Source organism: Bombyx mori, chromosome 28, assembly GCF_030269925.1.
Source record: "Bombyx mori chromosome 28, ASM3026992v2".
NCBI classification, from domain to species: domain Eukaryota; kingdom Metazoa; phylum Arthropoda; class Insecta; order Lepidoptera; family Bombycidae; genus Bombyx; species Bombyx mori.
The window spans coordinates 1,061,064-1,074,393 of NC_085134.1; the positions used below are offsets into that span (position 1 = coordinate 1,061,064).

At 38.2% G+C, this 13,330-nt stretch overlaps 2 protein-coding genes and 1 non-coding gene across 3 annotated transcripts in view; 2 read left to right on the top strand and 1 right to left on the bottom strand.

Moving 5' to 3' along the window:
• TRNAL-CAG (transfer RNA leucine (anticodon CAG)) lies at nucleotides 1–84 on the top strand. Its single transcript has one exon. It is a non-coding gene; the product is annotated as a tRNA-Leu (tRNA).
• On the top strand, nucleotides 7–13,014 carry LOC101743659 (chymotrypsin-1). Its single transcript, XM_038021079.2, has 6 exons — nucleotides 7–37; nucleotides 1,952–2,138; nucleotides 3,763–4,009; nucleotides 5,018–5,164; nucleotides 6,333–6,431; nucleotides 7,840–13,014. Exons 1-6 carry the CDS (start codon nucleotides 7–9, stop codon nucleotides 7,933–7,935), a joined length of 807 nt encoding a protein of 268 aa, XP_037877007.1. The 3' UTR covers nucleotides 7,936–13,014.
• The window catches only part of LOC101743809 (vanin-like protein 1), a 22,450-nt gene continuing 17,938 nt past the window's right edge, over nucleotides 8,819–13,330 (bottom strand). Inside the window, exon 9 of the mRNA XM_038021204.2 lies at nucleotides 8,819–13,014. Coding sequence (XP_037877132.1) covers nucleotides 12,636–13,014 — 379 coding nt within the window. The 3' untranslated portion in view covers nucleotides 8,819–12,635. The remainder of the gene's footprint in view (nucleotides 13,015–13,330) is intronic.

Sequence of the window (13,330 nt, forward strand, 5' to 3'; positions counted from 1 at the left end):
GTCAGGATGGCCGAGCGGTCTAAGGCGCTGCGTTCAGGTCGCAGTCCACTTCTGTGGGCGTGGGTTCGAATCCCACTTCTGACAATCTTTTTTAAATTAACTCTGGTCAATTCCCTAAAATGCTTACCTAATCATCCTTTTACATTCACTAGTGGTCGCCCGGTAATCAAAATTTAACTACAATTAATTTAAATTATAAATTTGAACATTATTAAGGGTCTGTTGTCAAAAACTATCATTGACCTCTATAATAATAAATTTCGCCAAGGCTACACTATAGATAAATAATATTGAAACCAAACAATATTATTCTATTCTCAATTTGACCATAGAGTTTAACAATAAACAAAAGAGTATATAATATGCGTGTGTGTGTCGATGTGTGTAATGTTTTTTGGAATTGATTTAAAGTAATTTTATGTCCAATTAAAAAAAGAATAACACTCTGCACTCCTTCTCTATATAAACTATAAGTGTGGAAACTTCATACTCCTCCGTGCGCGCAATTTTCGTAAAAAGGGGTACAAAGATTTTTCTGCACGTATTAATATATAGATTAAAAATTATATGAGAATTATGCTATGACCAAGTAGATATATATTATAAATTTCAATTCAATTTGCCCTAGTCATTATATTGTGGTTCGCATACGTGTCAAATTTTATAGTTAATAGGAACCAAATTAAAATGACGTTATGACGTCAGCATGAATATTAGCAGCTGCGTAGAGGGACAGGAAATAATGAAGGTACATAGTCCGAGCAAAAGTCCTCCGTAAAGGTCACGACTCTCAGCACTGAGGAACACGGATGAAAGGAGGCGGAAGGCATAATTTTTTAATAATTCAAAGCCGGACAATGCATTTGTGTCGCACTAATATAGGAACCACGTTAAAACCCTTTAGCTGTTAAGTGATTAATCACAAAGGCTAGTTTTATGCAGGACTAGCTTTTGCCCGCGACTCCGTCCGCGTGGAATAATTACTTTGGCATAACGCTAAATTTTACCCCCCACTTCATTTACGTAGAAAGTGAAAATATTTTGAAACATTCTTTATTGGTGCTCCACTTGTATTGGTCTTACCGTGATGCCGATAGCCTATACATATATAACCTTCCTCAATAAATGGGCTATCTAACACCGAAAGAATTGTTCAAATCGGACCAATAGTTCCTGTGATTAGCGGGTTCAAACAAACAAACTCTTCAGCTTTATAATATTAGTATAGATGGACCTACTCTTCGAACCTTTTTTTCCCTATCTAAGCTGATGATCTTGAGAGACCATTTCAGCGTAGCCTTAACTAGTAGGTGAGCCCACGGGGCTCAAGCCTGACGTCGTTGCTAACACTAACCCTAGCAAGAGCAGTGCTTCGCAGAATCTACCATCGGAACGGAAAAGTGACCCACTGAGAAAATCCGGCGAGAAACTCAGTGGGCCGTGTCTGTGGGTTAATTTACTCGGTGAGTCCTTCGTCGCAAGCGACGGGTTCGACGAGAACGATGACCGGTGCTTGAGGTACCTAAAAGCACCGTTAGCGACGTTGACTGCTTTCCATTCTGTCCGCAGGATCGGGAATGTAGTTACCGGCGGCCACGATGAGAGGGTTCTCATGTCGTACCAATTTCTCGAAATCGCCGAAACCACTGAGTTTCTCGTCGGATTTTGTCAGTGGATCGCGTTTCCGATCCGGTGGTAGATTCAGCGAAGCACCAGGTACTCTGACTAGGGCTAATGTTAGTAAATTCTGTCAGGTTGAGCCCGTGAGCTCACCTACTTGACCTAGCTGACCTTGATATTTTATTTACTTGTAAGAAGAAAGACGAAATAAAAATCAAGTTTGTATGAAACCATCAACTGTTTCACTGGCCCAAACCGAATATAGGATCCCACATGTATTTATAGTCATGTACCCCCGGCAGTGAAACTTCAGTTTTTAATATATCCACAGTAACTTCGGAGCTGTTCTCCTCAGCCGAGAAACGTGATGATTGGGAGCGGATCGTCGGTGGAACGAAGGCGGCGAACGGATCTTACCCTTACCAGGTCTCCTTGAGGCTGTACGGAGTCTGGCACTTCTGCGGAGCGTCGCTGGTCACGCCGAGGGTCATTTTGACAGCCGCACATTGCGTTGACAGGTGCTAAGAAAATTCTAGAAAGGGTAAAAGTAAGAAGCACTTTCTCGTATAGGGGACAAGTTGAAAAAGTGTCTACATGTAAACAGCAAGTTATTGTTGAAAGACTCACCGCAATAGCGCTGGTATAGGAAATCGATATGATATGTATTGTTACGCGCTGGGGTTCGGGATAAATAAAATTCCACTAAAGTACAACTAGAAACTGTATTCAACACTTAGAACACTAAAACACTTCACAAACACTTTAAAATTCTCAATTCGCTTCTTCCGCTTCGCTTCAGGTGTTTCGCTTCAAGTAGCTCCAATTGCTAACTGACTGCGTGCCATCCCTGCAACGCTTTTATAGTCGATACCAAATCCCTAGAATTATCGAGAATATTTCACACATCTTTAGTATTGTTTTCGCTATCTGACAATAGATGGCGTTGTACTTCTCGACACTTTTTAAAACACTGATATGATATGATAATGCTGTTGGAAAAGTTAGCGGAATCATTATGAACTTATTAAGATGAAGTTATTTGTTAAAGAAATTTATTAATATATGTATTCCTTTTAATATTGTATAAACTATTATATGTATGTATATATGTGTGTGTATATATGTATGTATGTATGTATGTATATGTGATTGTGATTGTGTATATATGTATATATATACTTTTTTGTGTATGTATTCGTAACTTAATATAAATTTCATTGCACCTACCACTATTTACTCTGCACTACCTTTGGTTGACTGGTAGAGAATGCCTTAGGCATTAAGTCCGCCAATGTAAATTTTACATGAAGTGTAATAAATAAATAAATAAATAAATATGGTGCTCTTTACTTCTACCCTCCATACGAAATTATAAAAAGTGTTTTGTCTACATCTGCAAAGATGTTGATTGAAATTCTTTCGAGGCATATCTCGAGTCCCGAAATGTGTAATCCAACATACGATGTAAATCGTGTATGGATTGTTGTCTTTTCCTTAGCGTCTCGATCACTATTTTATTTTTAGATCAACTATGTATTTGAATATACATATTATCTCATTCTAAATAGGGTCAGATGCATATCTAGCACGAATTTGAAATTTTTAAGCTTAATTGCTGGTATCATGGATTCTTGTCACAACAATGAGCATTATAGACAATTGATCCGGGAATGTATCCATATGATCTTATGTCCAAACCTTAAAATCCCTAAAACTGCTAAGGTGTACAATGAGATAATAATCTAATTAAGTTGTTCAACCAATACACTGTGTCTTTATTATTATTTTTTTATTGCCCTAGTAGACAGAGGAGCATACGACCCACCTGATGGTGAGTGGTTACCGTGGCCCATGGACTTCAGCAATGCCAGGGGCAGAGCCAAACCGCTGCCTATCGCTGAATTTGCTGAAGCCGCTGTCTTTGATTCTATTGCTGTGTGGATTCCCTGTCTGCCATTAGCGGCTTTGTTATTGATCGACTCCTGTAACTCTTTAGCTGAAGTGCTGAACTGCTCTGATTCTTAAGGGGTCATCGCGGCCTAAAGGATATACGCCCGGTTTATTAGTATCAAGCGATGCGATATCAAGCGAAGCTTCAAGAAGAGTCTGAAAACGTGTCTTAACCAATCTCCCACATTACAGATTGAAACCGGAATATTTCAAGGCGACAGTCGGCACAAACCAGCTACGGGCTGGAGGCACGTCCTATGGCATACGAAAAGTGGTCGTCCACGAAAACTACGACGACTATATAATCAAGAACGACATAGCTATAGTGTTTACTGAAGACGAAATAGAATTTGGTAGCAAAGTTGATGCTATTGAGCTGAACGACGAGCCAGTTGAGAAGGGAGAGGATTTGGTACTGACCGGTTGGGGCACGACCTCTGTGAGTTTAAGAAGCGTATTCACTGACACTGTTGTATGCTCTCTCTCTACACCCCTTTGCTGATTGCTAGAAAATGCCTTAGACATTAAGTCCGCAACTGTCCGGGGCATACCAAGAGATACAGTTAAACAAATGCTGATTTACTGGTGGTAGGACCTCATGTGAATTCGCACGGGTAGGTACCGCCACCCCGCCTATTTCTGCCGTGAAGCAGTAGTACGTTTCGGCTTAAAGGGTGGAGCAGCCGTTGTAACTATACTGAGACCTTAGAACTTATATCTCAAGGTGGGTGGCGCATTTGAGTTATAAATGTCTACGGGCTCCAGTAACCACTTAATACCAGGTGGGCTGTGAGCTCGTCCACCCAGCTATGCAATAAAATAAAAAATCTACGGTGACTGGTCATTGTGGTAAATCTTGAGGGAGGCCTATGTCCAACAGTGAGCGTTTGTGGGCTGAAAATAATATATTTTCATGGCCTAAAGAGGAACAAACATAAAGTTATACTTAAATATGAACTCAATATTGATGTGCTTAAGATACTAAATAAAGTCGTCGTGGCCTAACGGATAAGACGTCCGGTGCATTCGTGTCGAGCGATGCACCGATGTTCGAATCCTGCAGGCGGGTACCAATTTTTCTAATGAAATACGTACTCAACAAATGTTCACGATTTATTTCCACGGTGAAGGAATAACATCGTGTAATAAAAATGAAACCCGCAAAATTATAATTTGCGTAATTACTGGTGGTAGGACCTCTTGTGAGTCCGCACGGGTAGGTACCACCATCCTGCCTATTTCTGCCGTGAAGCAGTAATGCGTTTCGGTTTAAAGGGTGGGGCATCCGTTGTAACTATAATTGAGACCTTAGAACTTATATCTCAAGGTGGGTGGCGAATTTACGTTGTAGATGTCTATGGGCTCCAGTAACCACTTAACACCAGGTGGGCTGTGAGCTCGTCCACTCATCTAAGCAATAACAAAAAAAAAAAAACTATAATTCTAGTATCCCGGTCGACTCCCGAATGATTTGATGGAGATAGACCTAAAGGCCATCACCTACGAGGACTGTAAGCAAGCTCACGAAAGCGTCAACGCTGTCTTCGAGACTCAGATTTGTGCTTTAACTAAAGCTGGCGAAGGAGCCTGCCACGTGAGTTTCAAGTGCCTAGATAAAATAGTAATGGAGAACAAAATTTAAGAAGCTGATAGTGATATAATACACTGACGGGCACGTAAACAGCATCAAAGTGATGAGTTTTAGATAAATATTTATGCAAAACAATTAGGCAAACTTTTCATACAAACGTAAATAGAAAACTAGGGACTGACTCGTTAGCTTTAAAACAACATAGTGTCATATTCGCATGATGAGTTTGTTTACTGGAAACGATCGTCAATTTTTTTTTAACAAAAACCATATTAACTCTTAAAAATTATTGAAAAGAAATTTAATTTAAAAGTTGAAAGTAAATCAGAATTTTGATGCAGTTTACGTGTCTGTCAGTGTATTATATCACTATGAGCTTCTTAAATTTAGTTCTCCATTACTATTTTATCTAGGCATCGCCCGTTTCTGAGATGTGATTCACTTTTTTTTCCCTACCTATGCTGATAGCCTTGTGAGGCTATTTCAGCTTCTCCTTGACGTGTAGGTGAGCTCACAGGGCTCAAGCCGGGAGTGATGCTAACACTGACCCTAGCAAGAGCAGTGCTTCGCAGAATCTACCACCGGATCGGAAACGCGACCCACTGAGAAGATCCGGCGAGAAACTCAGTGGGCTGTGTCTATGGGTTAATTTACTCGTCGAGCCCTTCGTCGCAAGCGACGGGTTCGACGAGGACGGTGACTGGTACTTGTGGTACCTAAAAGCAATGGATCGGGAGGATCCGAGATGACGTGTTTTTGGCGACGTCGACACGACTCACGCTGTTGCGACTATGCAATGATTCAGATCTTGTTTGAATTGGATGTATGATAAAATAGATGGCGTTGGCGAGTTTTATTGGCTACATGCGCAGTAGGTAATGCGGTTTCGATCCGACAGTACTTACTGCGGATATAATAGCTTCGGAGGCGTTCGAGGAATTCCTACTAAATCCCATCCATCCTGCTGAAAAGGCCTCCAAGATGCCAGCAATCTCTAATCCTCAAAAAAGTAGATAACGGCCTTATTTAAATCCAGTTGTGTGTTAAAAGAGCTATTGTTTACGCGCCGCGTTCCCTAGATGGCGTTGATTTTAGGTTAGTAGGTTAGGTTTTAGGATTTATTATTTCCCTGTCCATTTTTAGCCCACTGTACATTATTTTTTCGAACTAGGGCGACTCAGGAGGACCTCTGGTCAGGGAAGGGAGACAGGTTGGCGTGGTGTCATGGGGCATACCTTGCGCGAGAGGCAAACCTGATGTATACACTAAAGTAAGTATTTTAATCGTTTTAATAACATAATCTTGTACTAGTGGTAGGACCTCTTGTGAGTCCGCGCGTGTGGGTACCGCCACTCTGCCTATTTCTGCCGTGAAGCAGTAATGCGTTTCGGTTTGAAGGGTGGGTTAGCCGTTGTAACTTTGTATACTGAGACCTTAGAACTTATATCTCAAGGTGGGTGGCGCATTTACGTTGTAAATGCCTATGGACTCCAGTAACCACTTAATACCAGGTGGGCTCGTCCACCCATTTAAGCATTAAAAAAAAAAAGATCTTTACCTACGTAACGGAATCTTTTAAGATATTTTTCACTAACTTCAAAATATCCGATTAATTTGAAAACGTGCACACGTATCAAGGATCGATGACAGAACAGTAATTTTATTACTTTGGCCCTAATATTGGAACCAGAATGACGAGAGTGAAAAATAACTTTCAGTTTTATCTCAGCTTACTTTTTTTTTTTATTTCGTCTTTGTTTTTAACTTAACATCACCCTGCTTATTCCCGAAGCAGTATTTGATCTAATTTTAGTATTACGAAACCGCTTGTTGGCAACAGTTGAGGCTGTAACATACTGCCCAGACTTGACTACTATCCCGAGTAACGTCTCTTATCAATGTGCTTATTGCGAGTTTGCTTACGTTTGCCGCTAGTGGCGCTGTTCCAACTGCATACAAATTCGAGTTAACTTTTACGCTATCGAGAACGTTAAAAAACTCGCACTAAACACACTGAGTCTTTATTAAAGAAGTTTGATTAAGGAACTGTGGGTAGCGGCCAAGACTTTGCCCCTACAAATTTACTTGTCTAAGACCTATGTCGACTGAATAAATCAAGTTAAGGTAATTTGAATCTTATACGCAATAACTCGCAGTAGGTTTCAGAAGGTTCTTAAACATCTTTATTGTTCAAATCAAATCAAATCAAATCAAAAAATTTTTATTCAACATAAATGAAAGTACATACTTGTTGAACGTCAAAAGAACTACCGCCAATTCACAAGAACTAGCCTAACTGTTCTATTTTTTTTATTATTATTGCTTAGATGGGTGGACGAGCTCACAGACAACCTGGTGTTAAGTGGTTATTGGAGCCTATAGACATCTATAACGTAAATACGCCACCCACTTTGAGATATAAGTTCTAAGGTCTTAAGTATAGTTACAACGGCTGCCCCACCCATCAAACCGAAAAGTGTTACTGCTTCACGGCAGAAATAGGCAGGGTGGTGGTACTTACCCGTGCCGACTCACAAGAAGTTGAATTCCGTTAAAAGTTGTACTATGTCTATACACTCCAATTTCAATAGCTATTAATATTATATGCTTCATTATTATCTGTCCCAGATTTTTATGGCATTGTTCAAACTTTAAAGGAATTGTCTACATTCTAACAGGTGGAAGCATTCATGAGATGGATAGAGAATACTCTATACGAAGACGACGAAGATCACCTGAAATATTTAAACCGTAGAAAAACGAATAGACACTAATGTTCTTATTAAGTCATTATTATGAATCCTTCGAAGACATAAAAGGCGAAAAGGAGACGATTTCTGACGACAAATTCCACATATTTACAGTAATACTAGAATATGAAAATTTTATATACAAACAAACTGATAAAATAAATATAGTTTCCATATTATTAAGAGAGATTTAGTTTAAAGCTACGATTATATAATAATAAAATATTTACCGTCATTTTTAAGCCATTGCATAGCTTTTATCGCGGGCTTTGAGTGCGGCGACCGAATCAAGAAATTCCGTAACGAAAATAAAACCTTACACCCAACACTAGTTCGCGTTCAACACATTCACACGTTGCGCTTGTGTAGTGTTTGTGAATAAGCGCGCGGCGTGACGTCGCACTGTATGCGCATCATGAAAAGTCTGCCCATCTTTCTCTCCCGCGGTCTAGCTTATGAGTGTGAAGGGTACAGTTAATGTTTTGTTTCGTTAATGTTTATAAATATAGCGTGGTCTTATTTTATTATTGTTTTAATATTAAATTATTATTGTCTTGCATAAGTTGTAATTGTATTGCATAAGTTGATAAAAAATGCTATGCAATAAGCTTTACCGCGACAGTCCCCGACTACACGGGTTTTTTTTATATTAAATTGATTTACTATCAAAGTTTGATTGAACACAATTAGCGTACCTACATCAAGCAGTGAAGCAGTAATGCGTTTCGGTTTGAAGGGTGGGGCAGCCGTTTTAACTATACTGAGACCTTAGAACTTATATCTCAAGGTGGGTGCCGGCATTTACGTTGTAAATGTCTGTGTGCTGCGGTAGTCACTTAACACCAGGTGGGCCGTGAGCTCGTCCACCCACAGAAGCAATAAAAGGAATAACAAAAAACACACAAAATGAAAATGTTATAAAAACTTTATTGAATACCACATGCATAAAACTAATATCACAGGGATCAGTCAGTGAACGCAAACCGGATGAAAACAGCAAGAGGGAACCATTTGACGTAATTCTTTAAATCTCAAATTAATCACTACATAGTATAAAACAAAGTCGCTTTCTCGGTCCCTATATCCCTATGTATGCTTAAATCTTTAAAACTACGCAACGGATTTTGATGCGGTTTTCTTTAATAGATAGAGTGATTGAAGAGGAAAGTTTATATGTATAATAACATTCATTAAATAGTGGAGAAATCAATAATAAATTACAGTTTCCGAAGCGAAGCGAAGGCGGGTCGCTAGCAACACATAAAAGCGCTGAGCTCCAGCTGGATTAGTTATTGGTTCCCTCTCGCTCAAACACATCCGATTGGTAATATTTGATTTAAATATATTAGTTTACAAAACGAACGATTAATGGTTTTTTTTGGCGATCAAGAAAACTCACCGAACTAAAATAAATAAAGTTCCAAAAATCAGTTCAGTTCTTCGAAGAATATATACATAATATTAATATAAATGAATAAAACGCATACACCTTAACTTTATATTAATAACTTATTTTATGAAATAAAGAATACGTTACTTGAAAATAATTCCGTTGTTTGATTCTAAAAGATCAGTGTTCTTTTTAAGCTATGCATAGATTTTATCGCGGGCCTTGAGCGCGGCGACCGAATTCATGAAATTCTGTAACGAAAAAAACCTTACACCCCTCACTCCGCCTACCATGTAGCTCGCGTTCAACACATTCACACGTTGCGCTTGTGTAGTGTTTGTGAATAAGCACGTGGCGTGACGTCACACTGCATGCGCATCCTGAAAAGTCTGCCCATCTCTCTCTCGCGCGGTCTAGCTTATGAGTGTGAAGGGGACAGTTAATGTTTTGCTTTTATTAATGTTTAATATAGCGTGGTCTTGTTTTATTATTGTTTTAATATTAAATTATCATTGTCTAATCATAATTGCATAAGTTGATAAAAAATGCTATGCTATAGCTTTACCGGGGCAGTTCCCGAGTGCCACACGTTTTTTTAATTAAACTCAGTCTGTGTGATGTCCGAATCCATTTTAAAGATTATTAACATCAAACAATAATAGCATACACACAGACTGTTATAACTACACTGATTTAAGAATTCAAGAATTTTTTTACGGAAAAATATGTTTTATAATATGTAAAAAAAGTTTTAATTATTTCTATGACGCGCGAATACTGAAAATAGGATTAGTAAGTGCGTTGACAAGTATTGTACGCTTCCCTTCAAAATCTTTATAAATTTTAAAAGCCCTTTCCCATTTAGGACCCTTACGAAAATATTTCATGCAAATCGTACATTTGATCAAATCATAATCATATAAGTTTAAGAGCTATAGCTAATTAGGTTTCTAATAAAAACACACAAAAACCATGCTTTTAATGTCACAGTGGCGCTACGCTTGGTCCCAATGATTTTTTATACAACAGATATGTTATCTTCATAGTAACTGACTCTTCAAATCTGATCGCGCCATATACAGTCAAACCTGGATAAGCGAGAGTTCAAGGGAGCACAATCTCATACTCGCTTATAGAGGTTTCTCACTAACCCGAGTTTCTCGCTAATGCTCCCTGTGAATTTCATTTCGCGATTTTCCGGTTTCAAAGGCGTTCATTATTTTAAGTTTATCACTTAATGGCAGTATTTTAATTTTCCGTTTTGACATGATGCAGAACAGAACGTTTCTTCGCAATTGATTAACGATAAACTGAGTAAGTCCGACAAACAGGACGGTACAGAGGCACACGTGTCCACTCGAAAAGAATGCGATAAAATAACAACGTTATTTAGTTCCACCAAATAGAACAGGTTCAATATTGACGAGAAAACAATACAAAAACAATGGTAAGAACTACCACGAAAGTCAAGAATGAGTCATAAAATAGCAGATGTTAAATTTGTAATTTGTTTTGTCATTTGTTCTTCCTAAATAATATAAATAAATAAAGCTCGACTGTCGTTTATAGAGGTATAGATATAGCAGTCTCACTTACGGAGGTCCATGAGGGAAAAACGACTCTCTCTTAAAGAGGTTTCTGTTTCTGGCTAATAGAGGTTTTGGGAGCTTAAAATGACGGGTCCTGGCTATTACTCTCACTTATAGAGTTTTCTCACTTATCCAGTTCTCACTTACCCAGGTTTGACTGTATATCTACATACCTACCGATATAGTGCACACACATGTTGACAAGTAGCATTAATGAAGAGTACAAAAGATGGGATAAGCGCGTGAGTAAAAAAGATAGCTATAATTGGAACGATTGCACTTGTTTTATTATTATTGCATTTGTTTAGACGCGACTAAAGACGAAACGTCCCAATTGGCCTGTTTTCGAGTCTTCACTTGACGTGCGCTTGAAACGTATCTGCTTCTTTTTACATATAAAATATCATTGCTTGGTCCTAAGAACTTATTTTGTGTAAGTTAATGTTTAGAGCAAATTTTTGTATGGCTTATTACAAGAACGCATTATTAAGCTTCAAAATTAGACAAGCAAACCGCTTAGTCGATGCTAACTGGTCGTAGGATTATTTAGTTCGCAAACAGATTGAACTTTTAAACTAAACTTGAATCAATTAAGCTACACAATTAATACTTACTTATTCACGCTTACTTGAAGTTACATTTAAGCGAATAAAGACAACAGTAAAATTTTAGAATAATATCGAGGGGTTTGGTTTAAGCAACATTTTTGCAACTCTACAGGAGAGCCATTTAAAGTTTAAAATTTAGAAAAAATTATAACAAAGAATTGCAACTCTATAGGAGATAGTTATAGCTATAGGAGATAGGAAGCTGGTGCAAAAACTGGACCAAGGTGGTCACGACCCTCAGCAATGAGGAAACGACAGAGAAGAAGAAGAAGGAGATAGTTAAATGGTTCTGTTTGAAATTTGGAAAAAATGTTATAACAAAAAAAAATCTTCTGCTATTTTGAATGAAGTAAACTTAATTAAAGTTCAATTAAAAACATCGAACTGTTGATACTAATCTTATCTTTATATATATTAATTACGTGTCACGTTGTTTGTCCGCGATGGACACCTAAACTACTGAACCGATTTTAGCTTTTTTTTTTGTTTAATATGAGTTTTGTTCCAACTTAGGCCATAGGATGGTTTTTATTTCAATTAATGGTCGCAATATTTATTAATTAACAATAAAATGATTTCTGATGTTGATTATTGTTATTAATTGTAAGTTTCATAAGTATAAAACAGATGGCGCCTTAAATCAGTTTCCACAGACAATTGTAATACTGTCTGACGTTAATATTTCATAGATGGCGCTGTGTTAAAATACCAACGTTTCATATAAGCTACAACTTAATGGCATAAACACCACGTGTTGCTGAGGCTATAGTATAAGTGAAATTCATTTCATAGTAAACGGGATACTGTGAAATCCAATTGTTTTTACTTTGTTAATTTTTGGTATTGGCATAGCCAGTCACGTGCTATTTAGAAACAAAAGCCTTAGCCACAGCAACATGAGGCTGGGTCTCCTAGTACAAAATAAAACGGACCTTTAATTACTAAGATAAATGTCGCTTAAACTAATTACCCCTCGATATGATTTTTTTTAAATATAAATAAATAAATAACCGATTATTCCTCTTTTGTTGTCATCCTTGTAAAGTAACAACAAACTCAGTGTGGATGTTTTTTTTTGTTTTTTTTAATTCGGAAAAAATCGATTATTCATTTCTAATAATTACTCGGATTATTTGTTTAAATCATTTCCAAAATGTAAATAGAGACGACGAAAATCAATATCCTGAGCCTGATCCAGACGTAATCGATTATTCCGAGCACGTCATCATTGAAGATGTAATCGTAGAAGTTTGAATAGGCATTGTTCTCGCCAGTTGATTTAGTGTTCGCATCTCTATCGAAGTCCCTGCCGAAGATACCAGCGCTGAAGACTCGGGCTTCGGTAAGCTCGATGCTGGCGAGCTTCTGGTCCGTGACTTTCGTGTCGAACTTAAAATTATCCAATGGAACAGTATCAGCCGCCACCACCATCGGGTACAGCGCTGTGTTGCTTTTCGAGAAATTTCCACTGATGTTGATTTGCTCAAAGATCACGTTCAGTTCGCCCCATTCGATCCTAAAGGAAAAAACGGATGGTATCAAAAGCATGTTATCAGACACATTCTTAACAAAAAAATTACGAAACGTAAAATTAAAAAGATGTATCCCACATAATCAACACTTATTGGCCAAACGGTAGGCAGCGGCTTGGCTCTGCCCTTGGCATTGCTCAAGTCCATCGGCGACGGTGACCACTCACCATCAGGTGGGCCGTATGCCCGTCTGCCTACAAGGGCAATAAAAAAAAACCACAATTTTTCGACGGGTAAATTCGTTTGTCACGTTTTTTTTTTATTGCTTAGATGGGTGGACGAGCTCACAGCCCACCTGGT

What these genes read in the sequence shown, in the direction of transcription:
- LOC101743659 (XM_038021079.2), top strand. Translation starts at nt 7, where the DNA reads ATGGCCGAGCGGTCTAAGGCGCTGCGTTCAG. An exon ending in GTCTAAGGCGCTGCGTTCAG is followed by an intron (nt 38 to 1,951) that starts GTCGCAGTCCAC and finishes ATATATCCACAG; the next exon opens with TAACTTCGGAGCTGTTCTCC. An exon ending in CCGGTTGGGGCACGACCTCT is followed by an intron (nt 4,010 to 5,017) that starts GTGAGTTTAAGA and finishes CTATAATTCTAG; the next exon opens with TATCCCGGTCGACTCCCGAA.